The sequence below is a fragment of the Magallana gigas genome, chromosome 3 (genome assembly GCF_963853765.1).
Source record: "Magallana gigas chromosome 3, xbMagGiga1.1, whole genome shotgun sequence".
NCBI lineage: Eukaryota > Metazoa > Mollusca > Bivalvia > Ostreida > Ostreidae > Magallana > Magallana gigas.
The window spans coordinates 9,866,032-9,891,914 of record NC_088855.1 but is presented as its reverse complement, the minus strand read 5'-3'; the positions used below and the strand labels follow the sequence as shown (position 1 = coordinate 9,891,914).

Here is a 25,883-nt window from a genome sequence, read left to right as displayed (position 1 = left end):
GATGTCTGTACACTTCTATTGTCGATGACCTTAAACAATCAGATTCAAATACCAGTAGCAAATGTTCTTGGCGTGTAGCAGTCCTTTCCGCCATTTGTAGACCATCGCCATGGACGATATCTCCGCCCTGTTTCTTCTTCGACATCGAAAATCCCTTCATGAAAGTTTAGAAATAAACTTCAAAGATGACTCGAAGGAATTCTTTATGAAGGCTTCTCAAATTGTGGATGAAACAGGGGATGTTTTGAAATCAGTTGTTGGTTATACCAACGCTATCAAAGACGAAATAGTTGCCATTCGTGACGTCGTTCAGTCTTTCCTGATAAACATTTCGAACAAAATGTCAACGATTTTATCAACAAGCGTGCAAAAATGTGAGTACAATATGAAATTCAATTTACCTATGTTAATGACAACTTAAGCAAACACATAAATCATACCAGCACGTACAAATACACATGTACCAACCAGTAGTTACATCTACAAGGAATTTCGTATACTAGTATTTGGATTTTATAAATGGAATAGTCCGCTGGTTCATAGAAAAACAGTTATAAAACCCTTATTTACCTGGTAATAAGTACCATATCGATGGGTGATGTATTTTTTCTCAAATGCTCGCTTACTTCATACATGAATAAAAAAGCAAATATTGTGTAAATAATAGTTGCGATCATGAAAATCTTTTTTTTAAATGACGCAAACACAAGTTTAAAAATGTATTTTGGCGTTATCGGGTTACATTTTTTATACTGTATTTGAAAAATGATGTATTTGCATTCTCTATCCTTAACCGAAAGTTTTGGTTTTTGAAAGATATTCTTTTCTATTTCGGAACAGACGATGATTTTACAGAACCAGAAACGAAATCGGATCTGGAGTTCAAAGACACAGTATTTAGTCAACAAAAGGCACACCTACTGAAAGAAATGGAGACACTTGCCAAACAGCAGCAACATCTTCAAGAAGTTGCTTATTCGATCGCAGACCTGTTGATAGGAGTTGAGAAAGGAAGTTTGGACGTTATGGATAATCTTCAAAAAACACTTAAAGTCTTTGCAGTCTGGAAAAATTACATTGACGGGACTGAGGTCAGTTATAATACAAAACCAGGAAATGATGTGGCAAAGAATGACACTTCAAGTAAAGAGCCAATACAACAGGAGGCGTGTAAACCACAAGAAGACGATTGTCCAAAGCTTGAAAACGAGAAAAGCACATTAGAATCTCAGAACAAAAGTCAGAATGAAAATGAAATTCTAAACTCCTCGGATACCATCTTTAAAGATGAGCATGAGAATGACACTCAAAACGAGAAAAAAGAGAAAAAGCAGAGGGATGAAAACGAGAAAAATGAAATTAGAGAACGCACTCACGAATCCATTTTCAAGGCCACTGAAACCAATGATGTCAAACCACAGACTGGTTTACAAGTAACGAACTCGAATGATGCTGATGAAGACCAAAGAGAAGAGAGCGGAGGCTCTGCAGTTGAGACATGTATCCAAAGTATGGACAATAAAAAAGAAAAGAGTAGAGTTATTGGTCAATCCAAGAAAAATGACAAGGGGCTGACCAAAAAGCAATCGACAAAAATTGAAAACGGCCACAAGAATAAAATTAAAACGAAACAGATTTTGGACACATCAAAACAGGAGCGTAAGGTCGTGTCATCTCCAGTTGCTGACCAAACGAATGCGGTATCCTCGAGCAGAACTGTACATAAACAAAAAACTTCAAAATCTACCGCAAACAATGAAACAAGCGCAACGTCAAAAGGTCAACAAAGAGCAATTAAAAGTAGAACTCCTGACAATAAAATTGCCGAAACCCATGAAAACCACACTGAAGGACGACAGGAAGACAAAAAATCAAAAAGCGCAAAATCCAGTTTGAAGACGGATCTCCAGAGGACGGACACATCCGATAGTCATCTAGAAAAAAGGGAGACGTGGATAGATTTACAAAGAAAGAAAGAAGAAATGGAGAAGAAAAATGAAGAGAAGGAAAAGGAAAGAAGAAATCCACAAAACTGGCCAACCTATACGTATTTATGCTTTAAACAAATACCCAGTCTTATCCTTGTTATTTGTTGTATTGTCATGTAGTTGTAAATTTTGAATTTACCAGGATGGCAGTAAATACAAAATTTACAACATGACAACATTTTTTGTATTTGGTGCCACCCGGTGAGTTCAAAATATACAACATGACAGTTTTGTTCGAATTCATTCCTATATTTTATTTTGTAGTTATGAGAGGGAGCCAAATGAGCATTCATTTCATAAAGGCATATGCTGTATTGTATCGGCACTCCCTGGCTTCGACAGATTTTGCTTAACAACCAAATGTTCTGACCATCCTCAAGATCTAGAAATATTTCTGAAGGACAAGGAGGAACGCGTGATGTCATCTGTTGTGACGGTCACATCTACCACAAGATCTCAGATAGAACTAGAGGTCCGTAACATACTATAGATAACGTTGTATATTAAACGCTCTTCATTAAGTTTAAATATCAGTTACAATGTAATACCCTCTATTTATATTTTGAAATCTAACAATCCCACCCATTTAACATCCGTACAGGAATCGTTTACATTTTAGCTGCCTCTTTACATTTATATACCCTGTGCTACCAACAAGCAAGATCAAGAACGAGAACTTGTTCTTCTGATGTCACAAGATGGATCACCATTCCATCATGCAACGAAACTTCAACCTCTGAATCCACCAAAAGTATGTTTCAGGACAATATCGATTTTTTCCTTCCTAAAAATGCTATTTTATGTTTTGTATTTGATATTTATCATCCTTTTTAAAACAGAAACTAACTTATCTGGGAACTGCAGTGAACAACTTTACGTCACTGGAAATGGTTGTCATTTCCCGATATGTTCGCTCGCAGTTTTTTGTCCATCCTATCGGGGGAGATTTTGAACCAACAGATGATAGGAATGTGTTGCTTCGCATTCCAAAAGACTGTTTTTCTTGCAACACCAATATCTATTTTAAGGTAAAATGATACACTGAAATCTTTTCTGAATGATTTGGTCGACCAATTACAGATTATAGAAATGTAATTTTGCATGATGAATTTCGTTTCAATATTAAGGTAGTTGACTTTCAAAATCTTGACTTGAATGAGAGAAGGTTACCAAACGCTCAGGCTCTGACATCACTGGTTGGGATTGAGTTCGATGAATGTTTGGGAAAAGACGTCGAGTTAGAACTTTATCCAGACACCATGATATCTGGTAAAATATTCATAACTGTACGACTAAAAATCTGTGTAATTATTTCTTTAATTTGCTGGGTTAACAACAGTTTGCTGTGATTTTGCCATGTATAGATACATTATTTAAAATGAAGGTTTTGTTCTTTGAAGCCGAGGAGGCAAGTCATGTTCATCAGACAACTCTTAAGATATGCAAGAAGACGTTGGTTTCAAATGTTTCTCCAACCAAGTTTTTGGAACGCCTTCAAAAGAGTGGACTAGTTGAAGATAATGATGCAAAAGAAATTTTGGTAAGACTTGAGGTGTACAAGTTTTTCATTAAATTATCATAATACACCAATCTTTAAAGAACCTTTTTTGAACAACACAAACTATTTACTGAATCAACACAAATCTAGTTGGACTTTGGCACTAAGATTCTAGGCAGTGAAATATGACTCGTTTCTGGAACTTTTCAAAAGGAAGAGTTATTTTTTAAGAGTTCGTTTCTTCTGTACTTTAGTATAATTTGCTGTTTAGGACTCGTTATATAGAGGTTTCGTCTTATCATAGAATACATATTAATTAATTGCGTACGTTATTAGTTAAACAAAGTATGATACGAACATATTATCAATGTTTAATTTAGGAGCAGACGACAGAAGGTAGCAAGATGCGTCAGCTACTCCAGCTGTTTAAGGAATGCAGCGAAAAGACATACACCAAGTTTTTAACTTGTCTTGAGGACATTTCAAAGGAAACTGCAACTATTCTGCAGAAAAGACAGAGAAATTTAAAGGACAAAATAAATATGAATTTAGGTATTGAATATAGGTTCTTTTATTTCTGTTTGTCGTAATTTTTTTTAAAAATGCAGAAACATAGTTTTAACTATATTTTCATATGCACAATACCGTAGTATTCTGTAGACGATTTCTATCTTCAGAAGCACTAAATTTAGTTTTGCAGGACCAATCCCAGAAAATGGTCGTGCTATACCATGCAGAAAATAAAGGTTGGGATGTCCTGCCTACAGTTCGCAAGGAAGAGAACCCAGATGCAATCTTTGTTACCATTTCAAAGAATAAAAGACAGTTTCAGTAAGACTCTCTCTCTCTCTCTCTCTCTCTCTCTTTGAATGTCAGTACAGAGATTAATAACCTCTATACATGTATCAGGGGTTTTGGGGGCAATACGTGGCCGTAGTAATTAAGTAGTAGTTTTAATCATTTATCCAAGCTAACAATACCACTATTATTCTAGAATTTCCAAGAACAGTACATCCAGCTTATCATACATCCTCTAACTTTTAATAAATCGTGCGAAATCTTTAATTTTGACTTAATATGCGTCCCTATAACACATCTTTCTAACCACGCAACGAGCCAGAGCCAAGTAAGATAATGCAACAGGTACTATTTCTATTCTCAGAATGCTATTTAACTTATCTTCTTTCAACGATATTATACCTTGGTGACAGTTAAAGCCCATGAGCTTCTTGTTCTTTTTACAGAACTATTGCTCTGTTAGTGCCAGCAGATAAAAAGGACAGTGAGTTGACATCAATTGGAGAAACTTTGTATAACATGTCAAACGAAACAAAGGTTCTTGTTCTCGTACGCCAAAACCCGATAAACTTCGCTGATGTGGCTGTTGCATGCACAGAGCCAAACAGCATTCCGTTGGCTGTTGAGAAACTTAATTCACTTGGATACACCAGCAACTCAACAGAAATGGTAGAAGTTGGAATATGTGATGGAGAGGAAATTTATTTTACAACATCTGGAAACATTCGAATTCTGTCACCACAGACCGAGATAAAATTGAGGTTCTTCCAGAACTTTGACGTCCCCGTTAAGGAGTTTAAAATAGTGGAGAGAGACCCGCAAGTCCAGCGGTTTATGAGGCGGTACAGCGGCGAGGTTTGTTTTACGGTGGGATCTGACAGTGGCACTCTTCACAGAACAGGTTCACAAACTGTTTATCTACCAAAGGTAACTCTACACGTAAAATGAAATAAAGATAAAAACCTTAAAGATAGTTGTCAGAACTTCAAATATGACTTATATTAACTCTTTTTTTTGTTGATGAAACTGGTGCATGGGGTAAATAGATATATATGCGTGAAATATCATAACATACGTTATACAATACAAAAGACAATGAAAAGGTTTAACCAATGATTTTTTTTTCAGCCATGCGTACCACTCTCCACGGATGTTCCACGTAAGTAATAAAATCAAAACTTTATAAGGTATTAATGGTTTTGAATATTCTTGCATACATGCATTGGTATATTTGGTAGAATTAAAGTGTAAGACTAAAACCTATAAAAATAATCTTCCTAGATTGTTTTTTTTTCAACAGTAAAGTTTAGTTTTATTATTATCACTTCATTATTTGAAGAATAAAATTTGTTTTGACTGAAGTTAAAGCTATGGCTAAATACGTCTCGTATGAAATATCATCTTCCGGACCAGTCAATCTGGAGAAGTTTTTGGACAGGCTGAGCTCCCATCCAGGAAAGTTCATCACGTTCCGAGACAGAGTCTCTGACAGGGATACGTGTGAACTGTTCATATTAAACTGGATTGAAAACCAACGAGTGTCGGATCAGATGGTGTGTTATTCTGTTTTTGTATTGTACATGTTAGAAATTATTGACTTAAATTTATATCATTCATTAAAGAAGTGAAAAAATAGATAACGTTATCTTTAAAGAAAAATGTATGAGTTGTTTGAAGGTAATTTTGAACTCAGGAAACTTTGCGAACATAATCACACTAGAAAAATGTATTGAAGAGTAAAATAAGTAAGGAATGTCATGCTGATAACCTTCTTATGTGTACGTGTAATTTTGAAGTGTATTTACGTAGGTTGTGAAAGAACAAACAAATCAAACACACGGTTATTCCTTCAACTGTGTATAATATAAATATATCCATTTATTTGTAATATAGCAATGAATAAAGTTTTTCTAATAACATTTCCTAATTACATAAACTCCTCGAGAAACCTCAATTAAAATTCATAAAGACATTTTGTTTTGGTGTATCGATTAAAACGCAGAAACCAGTTTATGTATGCTAGAAATTAACTTTTCAGGTTATACTCAAGTTTCTGAAAATTCTTCATTCAGACTGGGAACCAATCGCATTGAAAACTGACGAAGTTTTAAAACTTTATTCCTTAAACGGTAACATCGGTTTGCATAAATAAAACTCATATCTAGACTATCAGTGAATATTATCAAAATTGTTGTTTCATTATTTGGTTTTATAATTTAGGGGTATTTTCAAACACCAACATAACAAAAATTGCAAAGAGCATAGGGAGTAAATGGGAAAACCTAGCGAAGAAACTCGATGTAAGCGAAACGACGGTAGGTGAGACAAAATCTTATTTCAAGGAAGATTCGAACCGTGCTCTTCATACTCTGGACCAGTGGAGGCTGTCAGACAAAGTCATACACTCGGGGGCTAAAGCAGCTAAACCCCTCAGGTCAGCCATGCAGGCCTGTGGTTGTGGGGAGGATATCTTGTTCTTTGTGTCTATGCTTGGATGAAAAGTCATCAATCTTATCATTGATACGTTTATAATAAGAAATATTATTTAATTATTCCAAATAGCAAAGGACAATTTTATTGGATCTTCCTTGGTTTAAAATTCGCTGGGATGTATTAATTTTGTATGATTGTAAAATATCTTGTTTCATTATTTGTGAACATGTGGTCAGTACAAATAAAATGAGCAAACAAAAAATTCGTATAATCTATGAAAAGAGAATGCTCCATATTTTAAATTTTTCTATCATGTTCTCCAATAAAATACTTGTTTAAATTGTTTTATATTTATATTGTAACAGATAGAACTATACCAGCATATGTAGCAGAAATTATCGTATTCTTTCGTTATCGTGATTTTACTTTTTTCATCGTATTAGAAACTGATTGTTCTGATTGGTATTTTTACTACATGATTATTTCAAATATAACGATCCAAAATAAACACTAACTGAAGGTACTTGAGTTTAAGCGGCACTTGACCTACAAATGTATTGATGACTTTAAATCATGGACATCGTTGTTTTTTTTGTAATGATTATTAACATTCAGCCTTGATTTTAGAAATAAACGTGTACATTTAAGCTATTTTAAATGCTATGGTGTATGTCATAATAAACTCATATGCAATTCAAGGTTTTTTTATTGGTTTTAAGCAACTGTTGATATACAAAGAATATGCAGTTTAAGCACACACAAACACCTCCAAAAATCATTATGTACGTAAAAACTAACGTAAAATAATTCTTCCAAATAAAAAATCTGACTTTCTACAATATATATATATATATATATATATATATATATATATATATATATATATATATATATATATATATATTGGGGTTTTAGCTATTCAACAAAAACATTTACTATACGTAGCATAGATATTACATTTCATATCAGACCGACAATTGTTTTATACACATCAATTTTTTAGTCTGGTTTAAAGCATAAACAAATTCTACAAAGAACAGAGCTGATATATAGATGGTAAGATTGCACGAAAATTTGTGCATACTCTAGCAAAGAAAATGCTACTCAACTTTCTGTTAAACCAATTTGTTATACATTAGTTTATTTCATAATTTACAAAGTTGACAATCAATTCATAATTGCATTTTTTTTTTAGATTATAAATTCTCTGTGAAACACAACCTATAGAGTTACATTAAGCCATTCATCGCCTTAGTTAAAGTAACAGTTATATCAGTTCCAAGCTCTATAGTACTATCTTCAAGACGCCACCTGTCAAGGATGTGAAGCGCTCTCATTGTACCATTATCAAAATCCATGTACATGGCTTTAATTTGTTCATCGTTAAATCCAAGTTTTTCCGCGAGTATCTCCCATTTTTGTTCCAGTTTTACGGAAAATGCTTTTATACTTTTATCAGAGAGAGAACCTACAATGAAAAAATGGAGATATAAGCTATTAAGTAAGCTAGTTTCAATTTATAAGTATTATTTATTTTTTTTACCGTGAATGGTAAATAGCTATGTAAATCATAGTTAGATAATAAAATATTCTTTATATTTTACATTGGTAACACATTATTTATTTCATAAATATGATAAAAGCGCTTGTCAGACTTGTAACAACCATTGGTAAAAGGCATTAGGAAGGAGTCTGTTTCTTTAGCAAGACTTTCTTGAGAAATCTTTTTCAAGGCCTCCAATATAGTTATAGCCTGAAAGTATCACATAAACACATGCAAAAATAATGTAGCTACTACCGTTTATCCGGGGTTTTTTTCGCGTGTCAAAATATTTGCGAAAATGGGGGGAAATATGAATCATTTTTAATTTGCAATTTAAAAAAAAGCAAAGAAGCTATTAAGAAGAAAATTTAACTTTTTTTTAAATTTCAAATGCTTCAAAATTGTTCTAATTCAGATAGGTGTCAGGATAGACGTTTAAATTAATTTTTTAAACAGTGTATGTTATACAGCAATACGTCTCTACTTTGTTTTCTTGTTTTGGTCTTTGACTGGCCCAACTCATTATGAAAGCTTCACAGCATTTCCTGTCCGTGTTTCCCTCTCTATTGGCTCGATTCTTCAAAACGTGTACTTTTCTCTTATTGTCTTCGCACAGCTTCATATACAAATCATGTGGGTCTGGTGATCCAAGTTTTGTCAGTTGCCATGCAAGGTATTTAGCGGCTGCCTTAACTTTAAACATCAAATATTAAATGAAAGTGAATAAGAGCAAGTATTACTTCCAGACAATCTTAATCAAATTCTTTTTTAAAAAGTACCTGGTACATCAAGTGTTAGTGGCGCATATCGCTGGGCTTCCTGAAGAAAAAAGACAAAGATTAAGAGCATAATTGAAAATATAAAATGTGTACTATGAACAGAAAAATATTCGCCTTCGTTTTATTTTCGGTCCTTTCTCCCTAGTTGTCAGCGGGCGAATTTAAAATGGATAAATTGCAACGAGAGTTCTATCTTTAAACACGACTGTGTCTGAGTGAATTTAAGATGAGACAAAACCGTTTACAAGTGTAGAAGGATGACATAGGACGAAAATGACCCTGTGTAAAGTAGCGTTACAGCTGGCAGGTGGGTCAACAAATTAACCAATGATCTTCCTAAAATTTTCAGATATAAGCTGTTAAATTGCTTGTTTACTATTAATTGGTCAATTAGGAAACAAGATGCCCAGGGGCCACATGACACATTACATGTATCAAAATATCTTGAAAATAAGTACAGTAAATCTAGCTCAAAAAGTAAAAAATCTGCCAATTTTTATCCACATATGTTTATGGCAAATACCAAGCTCCTTTTGTTGTTTAGTATTTGTAAGAAGATTTTTCTCTATTCCTATATACCCCCTCCCCCCTTCCCCCAAGTACATTGTGTCCCCACTTTTCTATAAGAAAACATGGTTTGATCACACATAATCTGCACAACTTGTGTTTTCACGTAAGTTTCTGCTTTTTAGTCTGAATGTTCCAGAATTTTTTTTAAGATTTTCTCTATATATTCTAAAAATAATCCCCTATTGTGGCCCTACCCTACACATGGTTTGAACAAACTTGACTGTACACTACCTGAAGATGCTTCCATACGAGTTCAAGCTTTTCTGGCTAAACAGTTTATTAGAAGAGGACTTTATAAGATTTTCTTTATACATTCTTATGTAAAAAGTTGTTTTCCTATACTGGTCCCAAGCAACACCCCGAGACCATGATTTGAATAAACTTGACTGTACATAACCCCGGATGGTTTCACACATGTTTAAGCTACAGTATGATGCAATATATATTCGTACAAAATGGCGGCGTGTTTACATTCGCGCTTCACCTCACAAATTTAACGTCGAATAAAAGGGTTTATAAATAGCATCGGAATTTCAATGTTATTTATAACAATTTTTGGTCATGTGACATTTCATATGTCACGTGATTTTACTGTCGTCTGCTTTGTAAACAAATCTGAATCGACGGAAACAAGATGGGGCGCAAAGCAAAAGAATTGAGTAATGAGGTAAAAGAAATGGTATGGAAAATGTTACAAAATGGTAAAACTATTACCTACGTGTCAGAAACCTTCGGAATACCCAGATCTACAATTTCAAGTTTTAAGAAGCGTGTAAAACAACGAAGTTACATAGAAAACATCCCAAGACGAGGCAGGAAATCTACCGTGACATCCATAGATCATCGGAAACTTGAAAGGCTTGTGAAAACCCACAGAAGAGAGAGTTTGAAGGATATAACAGACCAATTTAATGAAAACAGAGAGCGACCAGTATCTAAACGAACTGTGCAATTGCATCTGCACAAAAATGGATTCGTGAGACGGGTGGCAAAGAAGAAACTAGTGATCAGAGAAGTGAATAGAAAAAAGCGTTTGTCTTGGTGCAGAGAAAAGAGAAAATTGACTGTTGGGAACTACTGGAGAAAAGTTATTTTCTCAGATGAGTCAAAAATCGTTGTGGGACAGAATTCTCGTGTCTATATTTGGAGAAAACGGGGCGAGGACTGGAGACCGGACTTGGTTGAGGCACGTCGGGTGAAGCCATCATACGAAGTTGTGATCTGGGGATGCATTTCGTGGCACGGAGTAGGTACTATTACAGCTGTTAATGGCAACATCAATGCAGAGAAATACCAGCAAGAACTAAATGACAATTTGTGGCCGGTTATAGTCCGACATTTTCCCAAAGAACAGTACATCTTTCAGGATGACAATGCGCCGGTACACCGTGCTCGTTCAACATAAGATTTTATCCATAGAAATGGAATAAGAACCACGAGCTGGCCTGCACAAAGTCCCGACTTAAACATCATTGAAAATTTACGGTCGTTACTGAAAAGAAAGCTGCAATGCAAGCACGTGTTGGTCGTATTGAATACAAGGACGACCTGTTCCGAGAGATACAGCGGGTATGGACATCTATCACGGCTCAGTACGTACAGAGCCTCTATAACACAATCCCCCGACGATTACAAAGTGTAATTCGGCTGAAAGGTCATCTTACAAAGTATTAGGTAAGTTTTAGTTATTAAGAATATTTTTTAAAGATGAAAACTAACTTAACCAAAGTTTGGAGTTTGACCTAATTCTGTCGCGAATGTAAACACGCCGCCATTTTGTACGAATATATATTGCATCACACTGTATTTTGTCCTAATAGTTTTTGGGGAAAATTTTTTTCTCTATATATTCCTTTGTAAAACTTGGTTCTCTCAATGTGACCCAACCCTTCCCCCAAAGACCATGATTTGAACAAACTTGACTGTACAATACCTGAGGATGCTTTCACACAAGTTCAAGCTTTTCTGGCCTTATAGGTTTTGAGAATATGATTTTCTCTATATATTCCTACTTAAAAATTTATCCCATAATTGTGGCCCCACCCTACCCCCAGTGTCTATAATTTAATGACGCTTGAATCTATACTACGTGAGGATGCTTTCACACAAAATTAAGCTTTGCTGGCCCTCTGGTTTTCGAGGAGAAGATTTGTAAAGATTTTTTCTATAAATCCCTATGTAAAAATTCATTCCCCCTTTTGCCCCCACCCTAACCCCGGAGACCAAGATTTGAAGAAATTTGAATCAACAGTACCTGAAGATGCTTCCATACAAATTTGAGTTTTTCTGACTTAGCATTTTTTGAGTAGATTTTTAAAAAATACCAACAAATCAATATTAAATTATCTTCCTTGTAAAGAGGATGTGGTTCTTTATTTAAACAGATATAAATCCCCTTCACCAAGTGAGGCTTTGTGTCAAGTTGAATTGAAATTCGCCCAGTAGTTCTGAAGAAGAATATGTAAATGTGAAAAGTTTACGCCGACGACGACTGACAATTGACACATCTTTATCAGAAAAGCTTACTTGAGCCCTTGGCTCAGGTGAGATAAAATCCATATATATTTTCCCCTATAAATTTGGGTATTTTTCTATGTTTTTATATAGAGCTCTTCTTCTAAAGAAGATCAATACAGTTAAAAGATGGCCAAGATCAACTAGCCATCTTAAGTTTCTCATACATAAGTGTTAATTTTCTTATCAGACGCACCTTTGGAAGATGTATCAAAATAGACCCACTCCTTGGTGGGGTTTGCTTTGTGTCTCCCACATTGTATGCCAGATTCCCTTGGTATGTTCTGCTTGAAGATTGTGCTTCTTTATTTAGAACATCTATTTGAAAGGAGAGGTGAGCAGAATCAATATTCAAGAAAAAGCTCATTTGAGTCACCCCAGAAAGATATTTGATGTTTGCATTTGCACTAAAGATGACTTCTTCCGTGTCACATAAACCAAGCTCCACCATCTCCTCTGGTCCATCCTTATACCCCTGATTTGCCATCTCTCTTTGTGCGTCTCGACTCTTTGATTTCTCAACACATCGAATGAATATATCCGATTGTCTGTCCACATGTTGTTTGACAATCAGTCGCACTGGAACTTGGTATATTCTTTGGTATATTTCATTTACGACTCTGCAGATATCTTCGTCTGAAATGCCTTCAGATACTACAATTCCGATCAAACTAAAAGGAAAAAAGTCGTTTATGTCATATTCAATTGTTGGAAAATATATCAATTTATTGTAACTTGTCATTTTGATAATTATGTTAGGTCATACTCACTCAAAGTTTCTCAGGTTTGAAGGAATTGATACAGTTGCATTATTTGGAAGGTTTGAATTTGATTGAAACTTTATAATTGTCCATTCCTTGCTATCATTGCTCGACACCAACTGTAGTTTTGGTGATTTAAAATCTGAAAACATTAGTTACTCTCTAGTACTAAGAAAAAGTAAACTTATACAATATATAAGCCAATCCTTATTAATCTGATAATATTCTACTATTAATCTATTATTGTGATTACATACCCTCAAAATCACTTCCTAGTTCGGATTCCTCCAAATCAGTCCGAGTTTTCTGAAGATTCTGAGCCAAATGGCCTTGTTTAGCCTCTGATAGGGATTCCACCAGTGCCTTGAACCCAGACTCACTTGTCGTTTTAAATAATTCTAATAGTTCCCTTGTCTTTGCTTCATTTGTTGTTCTGCTCTAAAATGACAACCTATTCCATGTCATCGATCGGTAAAAAATCTTTTTTGGGATTTGATTTCACAAAATAGACCAATATTGGTCAATTGTTCAACATTCTTTTTTGTATTATTCAACAGAATCAATGAAAACTAAGTTTTAACTGCGAATATGATTTTTTAGAGCTAACATTTTTGTCTCAATTGATGTGCCATACAATCATCTTAAAATAAATGTCAAAGTCAGCAAAATAAACTTAAAATTAAAATTTGTTTAGTAGAATATACTTATAAAAATGAAAAGTAAATCATAAAAAAAGAAGACTACATAATACATGTAATTTATTGTCATTTGCATTATACAATTACCATACAGTCATGTTTTAACCTGGAATTGAATCGAAATTCTGAAATTAAAGTAAAATTGGATAATTTTAAATTAGAACTTATCCCGATTGTAATTTAACTGATCCCGAAAAAAATCATCTAGAGAAACAATATATCACAATTTTGATAGAGTTCCAGGTTGTTTGACTACAAGATTGTTTGTATTTTTATTGATCTTACAAAGCATATCGGTATATTAGAGTTAACGAAAGTGTTTTTGTGAATTTTCAATTTTAGAATAATTATAATCGGGATCAGTTAATTTTTCCAATCGGGATTGGTTCAATTTTGCAAAATTTAATTTTTCGAATATTTTGCATTTTCGTAATGTTTGTTTTTTTGTGTAAAATATCACTGTTTGACAAGTGCTTTATGCGACTTTTAGTTTTTTTTCCTTTAGAAAGTTTTCCATGCATTTAAAGATATAAGAGAATAACGATCTTAATGTCTAATAATATTTGCTTTAATCAAAAGAAGTCAATATTTGACCAGACATTATATAAGTTATAGGTAGTTTTATTATCCATCAATTGAGACCAAATTTTTTAAATCTTTTATTTATAACAGCAAACAAAGTATACAAAAACTTCAAAAACTTCAATAGTTAGCGTACAGACATTGTGTAATTCCTTTATTTTTATATTAATGTTCCTTATAAATTTACACGCTCTCATAAAGAGGACTTTAAGAAACTCTTCTACATTACTGGTTATCTTAAAAACATGTTGCTATCATATACATAAAAATAACATGTTTAATTTTGTTTGAAAATGTCTTTATTTTATGGAATGAAGATACATGTACTTCGATAATCTCTAGACCATTAAAACCATAATTAAAGCTCTTAAATTTTCTATTTGCAGTCAAACAATTTTTGTAAAAAGTCTTTTGATTGTCAATAATTGTGGCAATTTATATATGCCTGATTTAAATTTCGCGTATCATAATGTCTTAGTTTTCTAACCTTTCAGTACTTTTCAATTCATTCTAACAAGTGAAGTACTTAGATCGGTTGAGTTTTCAAAGTACAAGTGTTTTGATTCTCTAAATATATCAAAAACATGAAGCTATTTTTCTTCAAATACATACACATCTCGATCAAATTCATACCAATTACCAGGTAAACCACTTTTTGTTACGCCATACCTGGATTTTTTTTATCATTTCCTCTGTAAGTATTGTCTTGGACTGAAGTTTGTCAATCACATCATCCACAGCCATGTCTGTTACAAGCTTCTTTGCACATTGATGAATTGCTCTCCCACAGACTGAAGCTGAAAATTATGTTGAAAGCTTTGTTTTATATTTTCTCCCCCCCCCCCCTTTTAAGCTTTTAAGCTATCTTTACGGACTGTAGTCTCTTGATCAACCTACGATTGCTCTTGAAAATATATTGAAATTGTTTTAAAAGTGCTGCTACTTAATAACAAAACAGAGCAAAATTTGTTACAAGTGACCACATATTTCAGTACAATTGTATGACAGTTGACTACTTTAAAGCAAAACAATTTTGAAATCTAATTTACTTTCATAAAAGAAATCAGATTATTTGATTAAATATTATGATATTTTTCTTATTCTTTAGAATCATTATATTTGACATGTCGACATAAGTGTCCGTCAAGAAAACATACATATCTGACAAATAGACTTATCGAATATTAAGAAGACTTTAGGGAAGTGATAATGATTTGTTAGATCTTTTTGTTATCTTGTAAAATCAATATATGTCGACTTGTAAGAAAATATCATGACTGGATGGCACAAATTGGGCATGTAAAATTTTTATTTCAAATTTTTAGACACGTGAATAAATGACGAGTTGACATAATGATATGACAAGTCTACATTATATCTGACAACATAACGTAATGATCTGACCAATCGACACAATTAAATTACAACGGAGGGGGTGTTATATAACCTAAAAATACATTCAGCTTTTATTTGCAATCATTCCTTTTAACATGCCAAAAAGAAATTTTACATTAGATTTGAGCATGCTTATCTATTATTTCCAGCTCCAATAAAAGCATTGGGCTATAGACAAGGAAATAAAAAAGAGGGCAAAAACAGACCGAAAGGCATATACAGAAAAAACTAGCAAACGAAGCAAAACATGCCGCTTCTGTTTAAGATATGCAGACCCTCTATAGAAATATAAACACACTAGCAGGTAAATTCCAGTCACCAGATATACTAGTAAAAGATAATATAGGGAATATTATCCAAAGAGGAAAACATCCTTAATCGCTGGAAAATTCATTTTGAAGAGGTGTTTAATGTGGAAGATCTAGTAAATGAAGCAAAAATAACACCAGCTGTGAACATTTTGGATATTAATACCGATCTTCTCAGTATAGACAAGGTTAAAATGGCCATAGCAAAGCTCAAAAATGGAAAAGCAACAGGCATCGACCAGGTTAATAGAGCTTCTTAGGACCGAGGAAGTGCGGACACCCACCACATTGACAAACATTTTACAGAAAATATGGGAACAAGAAGAAGCACCAACTTTCTGGAAAATATGCCTTTTAGTAATGTTACCAAATCGGAAACCTCTCCAACTGAAACATCTATAGAGGCATAATGCTGCTCTCCGTCACAATGAAAGTCATAACCAGAGTGATACTGAACAGCATTACAGAAACAACAGATCCATTACTGCGGAAAGAACAAGCCAGTTTTAGCAGACCTATTTTTGTATTCTTATGAAGCAGAATTGATTCAAAAACTTGTACGTGAAAAAAAAAATTACTCGCTGTGGCCTTCAACTCAACATTCAAGTATACCGAAGACGTATTCTCAATTAATAGTTGTTATTTCCATACTTACGTCGACTCGATATATCAAAGTGAACTTGAAATTAAAGATACCACAAAGAGTCTTTGTCATCTGTAAAGTGTTTCATATTTGGATATTTTACTGGAAATGGACATTAATGGTAACCTAACAACAAAACTTTATAATAAAGGCGATGACTTCAGTTTTTCTATAGTCAACTTTCCTTACTTATGTAACAATACACCTTCATCACCTGCATATGGTGGGGTTTTTTATCTCTCAGTTAATTCGATACACAAGGGCATGCTCGCGAGGCAAGCTACTGATAAACAAGTTGATAAAACAGGACTATCAACAGTCATCTTTTTGCAAGTTCTATGGTCGACACAACGACCTTATCAGCAAATACAATCTTCCACAGGGTTGCATGCTGACTGACGTTTTTCATACTAATTGTTAGAACATAATTAATCACCTAATTGTCAATGGACTTTTCCGTTTTTTCCCGATTACGACAAAGATCACACGGCGGGTGTGACCGGTCAGCAGAGGATGCTCACTCCTCCTAAGCACCTGATCCGACCTCTATCTTTTAGAGGTCCGTGTTGCTCTGCTTTGAATTGGTATTTCGTTTAATGGATTTTTGAGATGGTTGACAGTTTGTCGGTGTCATTTTTTATTTTAGAAAGGGAAGATCATGTACTGAACAGATTTTCACTATCAGACAAATACTAGAGCAGAGTAATTAAAAGAAACTCCCACGTTACATCAAATTCATTGACTTTAAAAATAGCCTTTGGCAGTGTTAATAGACCAGCCTTAGAAAGAATCTTCTTTCATTATGGAATACCAGATAAACTCATATCTATCAAGAAGATGCTGTACACAGACTTAAATGTCAGAGTTTTCTGTGAAACAAACTTCTCAGATGAGTTTAAATTGAAGACAGGCGTGAAGCAGGAATGTCTGCTTTCCTCCTTCTCTTCACATTCTGCATTGACTGGATCATGAAAGAAACCATCAAACACAACCGAAAGGAAATCACCTGGACCCTGACAAAAATGAGGGATGATCTAGATTTTGTTGATGATATAGCCCTGCTATCACACAGACACAGTGACCTGCAAAAAAAAAAACCAACCGTCTTGCAAACGCAGCAGTAAAGACTTACCTGAAAATCAACAACGTCAAAACCAAAGTAATGATGATCAACGCAAAATCAAAGAACCCATCACGCTAGAAGGTACAATTATTGAATACTAGTAAGCTTTTGTGTATCTATGAAGCAAAGTCATTACAAATGGTGATTTGATAGCTGGTGTCCCGGCTCGAATTTCTAAGGCCAGAGGAGCATACGCTGCACTGAGTAATGTGCTTGGGATCCTCCTTTATGGTGCTGAATCTTGGAAAGTGACGAAAGCCATCTCGAACAAGATTTATACCTTCCAGAACAGTTGTCTTTACATATTACTTCGCATCTTCTGGCCGAACACCATTACCAATGAAAAGTTCTACACCAGAACGAACACCAATCCTCTATCCCAGGTATTAAGGAAAAGAATGTGGCAGTGGATGAACATGTATGTAGAATGCACCCACCTTCTATATCAAGGGTTGCCATTAGGTGGATACCAACTGGAAAGCGGAAGAGATGAAGATCATAAGAGACCGGGAGAAGATCGATGGGGAAAGGAAGAAATGAGAACAACTGGACATGGGCACAGGTTCAAAGATACCAACATCGGGATGACTGGTAACGGCCTTTTGTGCTAACAGTACGAAGATGACTAAGTATGTAAATATCTCCTATTTTTATGGTTAAACTTTAATGTCTGGTTGCGGGTCTGAATGCGAATTTTGAGATATCTGCGAGTTCGAGATGTAAAAATTGATTTCGATATATACGTCATGATAATGTATATGTACAGGTATTATGAACAACATCCCAATAATAATCATGTCATTTAAACGAATATTGTATGTAATCAATAATATGGAAAATCAGTCTTGCCTGCCTTCTTGATATAATTGGGTTGAATATCAAGTGCCACATCGTTTTGAGTGTACTCATCAAACTCTACACCAAACAAAGGAGTTGCAATTCGTATGTGATTGAAATCAGGGTCTGATGATACTCTAGAAGCTAAGCCAGCGTCAACCTTGTTTGAAAAAAATAAATATACGTAGAACTGAAATGTTAGTTGGTAAATATTTTTTGTAAATTAGTGAAGATTCTTGTACTTCAACCGATTTATATGTTTGAAAGACTATCAAATAAATTATAAATAAATAATTTATAAAACATGGATATTTCTGTCAATATACCTTTAAATGTGCACATATATCCTCCTTAAACGTTCCTTCTTGAACCCTCACTATAAAGTTTTCGTTGTTCGATGGACGTATTTCTGCGGCTTTGTGACTATTGTCTTTTATGACATGACTTTCTCTTTTAGGTCTAGAAACAACGGCGATTTCTACCATGTTGAATTTAAGTAAACTTGTTCCAACGAGTGCAACGTTTATCTGTAAAAATATTTTGAAAAGCGTTCAAGACTGACTAAAGTTTTATATACAGGTGAAAATTTAGTATATGATGATATTTATACATGTGAATATTACACATATGAACAACTTACTTCGTTTAGATTAGCAGTTGGTGTTATTTTTTCTGGGTAAGTCCATTTGCTTCCGTCAATCGATATTTTTAACTTTATTTCTTTCTCAATGTCTATGGGGACATATGGAACAAATATTCTCATTGGAACCTAAAATACAAACATTGAGTTAAACTTTATGTTGTTCAGGGCTTTGGTGACAGAAACATCAATTAAACACGGTTGAGGTGTTTTCTAAATAAACATGTGCCGATAGTTCGTGCATCTCCGGAGTAACAACTCTCGGTCACTCAATGTAAGTTGTCCAGTGAAGAACAGTATAGGTTTTTTAAATGATATTTTGAGCTCTATTAGCTATAATAAATAAATTTAATATATTTATATCATTCATGTACGTTTGCCAAAGTATCAATGCAAGCACAAACTCTACGAAATTGAATTGACTGACCTGAGCCCTCCAAGTAGCTGTAGTTACTATGGGTAACCTTTACATTTATAGTAACTTTAGATTTATTATTTTTTGGACATTTATATCGACAATACGCAGCTATGTAAAGGCTGTCCGAAGCTAAATATATATCGAAAAATGATACTATTTTAATTATCGAAAAATACTTTAACCGAGCGAGTTTCTTTAAACTTTTATAACATAAATTAACAGTGACATCCAACACTATATTTAATGTATTTTTGTGACGTCATATATTTTTCTTAAGCACGTGACGGGTGTATTCTAACACGGTAAATAATCTATAAAAATCGCATCAGCGCAAGTGAATAATGACATTAAATCAAAAATATTTTTATGAAAAATCCTTCGATAAGTAATGTATTTTGCAGACATATAAATATTTCGTTTATTTGAAATATTGTCAAAAACATTTCACACCGCCATCGAAATTAGGCACTTTTTTACCTTTTCGGCTCGATTTACACAAAAGCGGGTCAATCGGTAGGTTTCCCCCAGTAAGATTCACATTGGTACTTATTTTCTCTCTCGATTTCACGTAAAATTTACTAAGATTGTTTTTATCTTTCACCTGCGCCAAGCCATTTTTTATATGCATATACATATCACCATTTATTAGATTGCACGTAGCAGGGGGAGTCTCAAAACCATTAGTTTATGAATAGTTATTTCCCTATTAAGAAGCTTTAAAACTGTTGATTTTTTTACACTCCATATCGGTGATATTGAATTTAGTATCACTAGTATTTACAACAGTGTCTATGTAAAGGAATGAAGCGGTTTTATTATGCACAATGAATATCACTTATTACGTTACGATACAATCCCTAAGAACGATCGAAAGGAATGCAGATCGTGACGTCAAAGTTAACAATGACGTCATATCTTAAAAAGTACAGACAAGTGACTTTCTGCATATCGCTGTGAAATTAATCGAGCAACCTTAACATAGCCGCGTACTATTAATTAAAATCTACGTACTTTTACATACTTATATGAAATAATTGATCAAATGACTTTAAGATGGACGTAAATAATTACCTACACATACCCATGTTACCAAAAAAGCATCATACATGAACTATTTAAAAAGTATCATTATTTGTGTGTTCACCAAAACACAAACAACATGTCTTTTCAAATTATCGGATAAACTCTTACATCCAGTTCAAACTGGAAACCATCTACTGCTCTGATCTTAACCACTGAAGCTCCAACGATTTCTTCTCTATTTTCTGAACAACGTTTCAAATCATTTGGGCTATCTGATGAAACACAAGTCAAATCTTCTTTTTTAAATCCGTGGTTTCCTTCTACAACAGTGACGACACAGCATAGTCCTTTGTGATACCCTTGGTCAGATTGCCTGTAATATCTGAGAACAAAGAAGAAGTTAATTTTTTTTTGGATGGCAAAGGGGGAGGGGAGGAGGGCCGGGTTTATCTAAACCAAGTTTCCAAGATTTGGAAAAATATTGCAGAAGCTCGTCTTATTTCATTAAAAAAAAACCAAATGTTTGGCAAAATCTAAGAGCGAGAACTTTGATTTAGTTTTCAGTCAACAATGTAATTGATTTGTTACTGACTGAAACCGTTACCATTTTAATAACATTATAGCGTCATTCTTACTTATATGTTGGCCAATCATTTGGATCCTTTCTTCTCATTTCTTCTTTCCTCTTACGCTCTTCTTCCTCTTTTCTTTTTCTCTCTTCTTTTTCTCTTCTTTTTCTTTCCTCATTTTCTCTTCTTTTTCGTTCTTCTTCCTCTCTTCTCTTTCGTTCTTCTTCTTCTTGTCTTTTTCGTTTCTCCTCTTCTTTTCTTTTTCGCTCGGCCTCTTCTCTTTCCCTTTCTTTTCTTTTCCTCTCATCTTCTCTTTTAATTCTCTCTTCCTCTTCCTTTGCCTTGCGTTTCTTTTGTTCCTTAGCATTTTCAAGACTATTAGACCAATTCTTTAAAGCTGACGCAATGCTGTTCAAATCACTGTTGGTTACTGTTACATCAGATGTAGCTTTTGCAATGACGTCTTCCGTTTGATTCAACAATTTTTGAAGATTATGTTGTTGATTTGCTACCTTCTCGTACTCCAGCACAAGTCGTGCTTTTTCTACTTCATAACTTTTTCTGTGTAATTAATATCTGAATTTAACAGTTTGCTTATTGAACAAATATCATACAGTCAGGAACGATTAAAATCACTGTGAAATAAAAAAAAAAATCCTAGAGTTCCGTCAAGTTTGTAGGTACCTCTCACCTACGACTTATCTTCCCAAATAAAAAAATCAATACGGTGCTTATTCATTATCATTAAAAGCGAATCAAAAAATTAAATTCATAAAGAAGCAATGCAACTCTATGACTAAATACCGATAACATGAATTTATCATTATTTTTGATAAATATTTTAGTAACTGTTTATTAATATGACAAGAGGGAAAATTATTTTGATACATTTTATATACACAAATATCCACATAAAAATGTTATTCGTCAAAATGACAGAATTCTATTTTGAGCAAAAAGCCAAGCATGTCTAATACCCAATTTCGCACTTAAAGTTTGACAATAAAGTGCTACTGAAATATGTGCACTACGGGGGTTGTCCCAAAATTGCGTAGTCGAGTATCGTTATTCAGTTATAGAAAACTGTCACAATAGACAACATGCCGATGACTTTCTTGTTATATTTTGTTATGTATGTGTCTACTTTATTTTGCCTAAGAGTTATCGTTTATAGATCGGAGTTATCGTTCAGTTATTTACGCTTTATTGGTCAATGGGTTGTTACGTTCTCGATGTTACCATATTTAAGGTGGCTCTATACACCCACAGTTTATTCCAAATCTTAATAGAAGACCACAAAACATATACTTATCAAATATTAAAATGATGATAGGGATACTATAGGTATTTTTAAATAATTTTTTTAATGTTTTTTCGTGTTTTTGTAAAATATTTTTTAAAAAGACAGCTATTAACAAATTGAGAGAAATTTGTTTGTCATATGATGGATATTTCCTTTGGATACATAAAAAATAAAAAAATTATTACACTTCTTAACATTCAAAAATGTAATTATTGCAATTTTTTTTAGTATTTCCCCAAAACATAATTTTTCATATTTTCTTACTCTGTTGGCAAATCATCTGAAAAAGTTGCTTGATGTTATAAGAAAATGTATTTTAATAAATGCGACGTAAAAAATTGAATGAAAACCATTGCAAATAAACACAAAAAATATTTTAAATTTTATTTGGTATGAAAGTTCCTCAGGTAAGGGTTATCGTTCCTAAGTCCCAAGGCCCAAACAACTTGGGGACTTTTCATTTCTGAGATGAAGAAAATTTCCACAATATAATGTTGGAATGATAAATACATACATATTTCATTACAGACTTTGCCCAGTATAAGTGAATATATTCGCTTTAATGCAAAACTAAGTCAAATAAATAAAGGGAAACATTGACTAGGCTAATAAGATTTATGTATCCCAACCTGAGAGAAATTCAAAGCAACCCTCTCATCCCTGTTAGGTGTCGATATTAATGTGCATTAAAGTTTATTATGATTGAAATATTTTCACCGGTTTAGAATTTTCTTTCACGGTATTAAATCAAAATTTGTGGAAAGTAAAAAAAACTATTGTTCTCGGCGTGAATCGAACTCATGACCTACTGGTTTGTAGTGAAACCACTAACCCACTGCGCTACAGTGCAACATATCGATGATGGTAAAGAAACTTTAAAAATTATACTTGATTTTATTGTTTATTTCGATAAATAATACCACACAACGTGAAGGTGTCACATACCACATTACTTGTAAGTAATGAATTTTCCAATTATCAAATTAAATCTATTCATTTAACAAATTTTTGAAAAGAGCGGTTCCCATACAATTCGACTCAGTTTAAATCAGCCAGTACCGGAATTGCATGCTTCCAGATTTCCTTTTTTGCGTACTGCGTCATCAAAAAGTGGTGTATAGAGCCACCTTAAATTTGGATACTTATCGAACTTTTTGGTAGGTTTCCGTAGTTGTTACTATATTTAGTTTCTGGAGTAGTAAAGCTCGTTTGATTAGTTTAAGTTGCTATTTATACGGAGTGTTGGCAAGTTATTAAGAGAGGAGGTCTAGATCCCGAGCACTTTTTTAGACCTTGCCGCGTGGACTTGGATGTGTCTCCGTGTTTCCCTTGCTGAGAACATGTGCCTTATTAGTTATTTTTAGCATTGGCGTTGCAAGACCTGGCAGCTTACAACATTTTGTGTATTTTAATTGACACAGCTCAGAAAGTTTAACTTTAACTTTTTAACTTTAAAGTTTAACTTTTTGTCTCAGTTGATAAATGATATAATTTCATTGTAATTGATTTAGTAACTGTCTAGAGTTTTTTATAACATAATTCACCTACAAGATCGTATTACCATGTGTTCTTCAATGTCGTCAATTTACTTTTATGAAAAGTAATTGCCATTGGCGGGTTCGCATAAAAATTATGTTGTTTGTAATGATATATCACTTTGACACTTATTTCAATGTAAACTTGAATGGTGGGACGGGATGTAATATAATAATGCGTGATGGGTCTAGGTCATATTGGAGCGAGGCGATGTTGAAGATGCATTAGACTGTATCGGCTCGTGGACAACCTTGATATAATATTTTCTTTGTAGATATGTATATAGATAAATTTATTGGATTCACACAAATGATATATTTGTGGGAATTTAAAGAACCCATCACAACAGTTCAGTTGTGACAAAGACACAGATGAAACTTGTACCACGAAGGGTTGATGTAATTTACATTTGCTTTGATAACAAATTTGGTGAGAGATTATAGTGGTAAAGTTGAAGCATGATAAATGATTCTGACATGCGGCACTATGTGAAAAACAAACGGTTCGAATAAGAATACAGAAACGCAATTCGCGCAAAAAGCACTTTTCAAATAAAAAACATTGTTTAAATTTGTTGAGTAATATTTTATATACATTATTATTTTTGTGGACAAAACAAACGTTATAAATTTACGTAAAAAAGCGTTTTGCATCAAGTTAAAATGTGAAATTGTTTAGTAAATAAAATCAACAATATTGATTAGAAATGCATTTCATGATGTAATGTTGAAACAACGCAGATTTTAGATCAGACGAGTATGATGACATCAAGTAAAATTGGAAATTTCGACCAATAGAAACTGACGAAAAATGCTGAAGGGAAAAACAGTCAATAGATAATTTTAACAGTATTTGACGTCGCCGATCTTTTCTTCTTAGGAAATAATTTTAAATGCATTTGGAGTGTGCATGCTGGATACATATTTAAAAAAAAATTCCTAGACATTTTTGGAAATAAAACGTTAATGTTTCCGTAAACAATGTAAAGGGTTTAACAAAGATTAAGTTTTGGACCTCGCACATTGCTCCACCTGTCAAAACCCACCTGATCCAAAAATTCTGTTTCTCACAAAAAATATAAAAGTACACATTTGAATATTTAGGTATTGTTCGAGAAAGGGTCAATAAACAAAATACAGTTGTTTGAATAATTACAGTAAACATATTCTAAGCATTAGTCTAAATCTACACAATTTTGGGACATTCCTCGTAAAATATTACAGTTAATAATATACCTTGCATCTTCTTTTGCTTTGGTGTCACCAGACATTATTGATGATTTGATACCAATTAACTGCAAGTGGCTTGTAACAACATTATTTTTATCATTATCTTCACTTTTGAACATCTTTGCATTCTTTGTATTGGTATCTGAAGAAACAGAGAATTCGTACAATTCCAATAAAATTAAATTTTATGTTTATAACGGTTTGAAGATATAACTTTAAACTCTCGATTACTTAAAAAATTATCTTTCATAAACCAATGTAAATAGAATTTGCACTGACTTGAAGCTATTTTGTTCCCGGTTTACAGTTCTGTCCTCTGTTTTACACACAACAATAGCAAATGCAATTCTTTTTTCATATTTTAAGGATCTTTTCTATTTAAATAAGTAGGGTATACCTTCAAAATATTTTGATTCCACCAACTGCTTCATTTTCTCTCCCAGGTGAATAGTGAACGATTTAATCATCTCGTTTAAGGCCTGAATTTCGTCTTGGATGGCGTTAATGTATCTTTGAATGTCTGTACAGAGTCTAACTGTTCTGTCCGTCGTAAACTGTACATCCTCATTGTACAACGGAAGGTCCTCGCCAGATTTCAGTTTTTCTATCAAACTCGTGTATCTTTCTTTCTGTGACTCGATGAGACTCAGAGCATTTAAATCTTTCATGGTCTTTTTTTTCAATTATCATGTCAA

General features: G+C 33.6%; 3 protein-coding genes across 3 annotated transcripts; 1 reads left to right on the top strand and 2 right to left on the bottom strand.

The window, feature by feature from the left end:
- LOC117692801 (uncharacterized) lies at positions 1–7,415 on the top strand. Its single transcript, XM_034481852.2, has 14 exons — positions 1–374; positions 841–2,047; positions 2,253–2,460; positions 2,608–2,739; positions 2,828–3,016; positions 3,116–3,257; positions 3,389–3,528; positions 3,867–4,038; positions 4,179–4,317; positions 4,731–5,211; positions 5,413–5,443; positions 5,647–5,837; positions 6,323–6,413; positions 6,505–7,415. The coding sequence occupies exons 1-14, from the start codon at positions 110–112 to the stop codon at positions 6,780–6,782; spliced, it is 3,666 nt and encodes a 1,221-aa protein (XP_034337743.2). The 5' UTR covers positions 1–109; the 3' UTR covers positions 6,783–7,415.
- A 211-nt stretch (positions 7,416–7,626) lies between these two features.
- On the bottom strand, positions 7,627–15,043 carry LOC105328606 (uncharacterized). The gene is made up of 8 exons (XM_066078430.1): positions 14,834–15,043; positions 13,142–13,322; positions 12,894–13,026; positions 12,320–12,794; positions 9,040–9,079; positions 8,745–8,953; positions 8,383–8,470; positions 7,627–8,185 (listed from the first exon to the last, which is right to left on the bottom strand). The coding sequence occupies exons 1-8, from the start codon at positions 14,906–14,908 to the stop codon at positions 7,947–7,949; spliced, it is 1,440 nt and encodes a 479-aa protein (XP_065934502.1). The 5' UTR covers positions 14,909–15,043; the 3' UTR covers positions 7,627–7,946.
- Positions 15,044–15,823: 780 nt separating this feature from the next.
- LOC136273613 (uncharacterized) lies at positions 15,824–25,883 on the bottom strand. Its single transcript, XM_066078429.1, has 7 exons — positions 25,586–25,883; positions 25,195–25,330; positions 21,187–21,681; positions 20,720–20,933; positions 19,111–19,239; positions 18,797–18,997; positions 15,824–18,630 (listed from the first exon to the last, which is right to left on the bottom strand). Exons 1-7 carry the CDS (start codon positions 25,854–25,856, stop codon positions 18,457–18,459), a joined length of 1,620 nt encoding a protein of 539 aa, XP_065934501.1. The 5' UTR covers positions 25,857–25,883; the 3' UTR covers positions 15,824–18,456.

What these genes read in the sequence shown, in the direction of transcription:
- LOC117692801 (XM_034481852.2), top strand. Translation starts at nt 110, where the DNA reads ATGGACGATATCTCCGCCCTGTTTCTTCTTCGACATCGAAAATCCCTT. An exon ending in ATGATGCAAAAGAAATTTTG is followed by an intron (nt 3,529 to 3,866) that starts GTAAGACTTGAG and finishes TGTTTAATTTAG; the next exon opens with GAGCAGACGACAGAAGGTAG. An exon ending in ACTCTCCACGGATGTTCCAC is followed by an intron (nt 5,444 to 5,646) that starts GTAAGTAATAAA and finishes TTTTGACTGAAG; the next exon opens with TTAAAGCTATGGCTAAATAC.
- LOC105328606 (XM_066078430.1), bottom strand. Translation starts at nt 14,908, where the DNA reads ATGGCTGTGGATGATGTGATTGACAAACTTCAGTCCAAGACAATACTT. An exon ending in AAATGATAAAAAAAATCCAG is followed by an intron (nt 13,323 to 14,833) that starts GTATGGCGTAAC and finishes TTGTCATTTTAG; the next exon opens with AGCAGAACAACAAATGAAGC. An exon ending in TTTTGATACATCTTCCAAAG is followed by an intron (nt 9,080 to 12,319) that starts GTGCGTCTGATA and finishes TTTTTTCTTCAG; the next exon opens with GAAGCCCAGCGATATGCGCC.
- LOC136273613 (XM_066078429.1), bottom strand. Translation starts at nt 25,856, where the DNA reads ATGAAAGATTTAAATGCTCTGAGTCTCATCGAGTCACAGAAAGAAAGA. An exon ending in AAAGCAAAAGAAGATGCAAG is followed by an intron (nt 21,682 to 25,194) that starts GTATATTATTAA and finishes TTAATTACACAG; the next exon opens with AAAAAGTTATGAAGTAGAAA. An exon ending in ATATATGTGCACATTTAAAG is followed by an intron (nt 18,631 to 18,796) that starts GTATATTGACAG and finishes TTTTCAAACAAG; the next exon opens with GTTGACGCTGGCTTAGCTTC.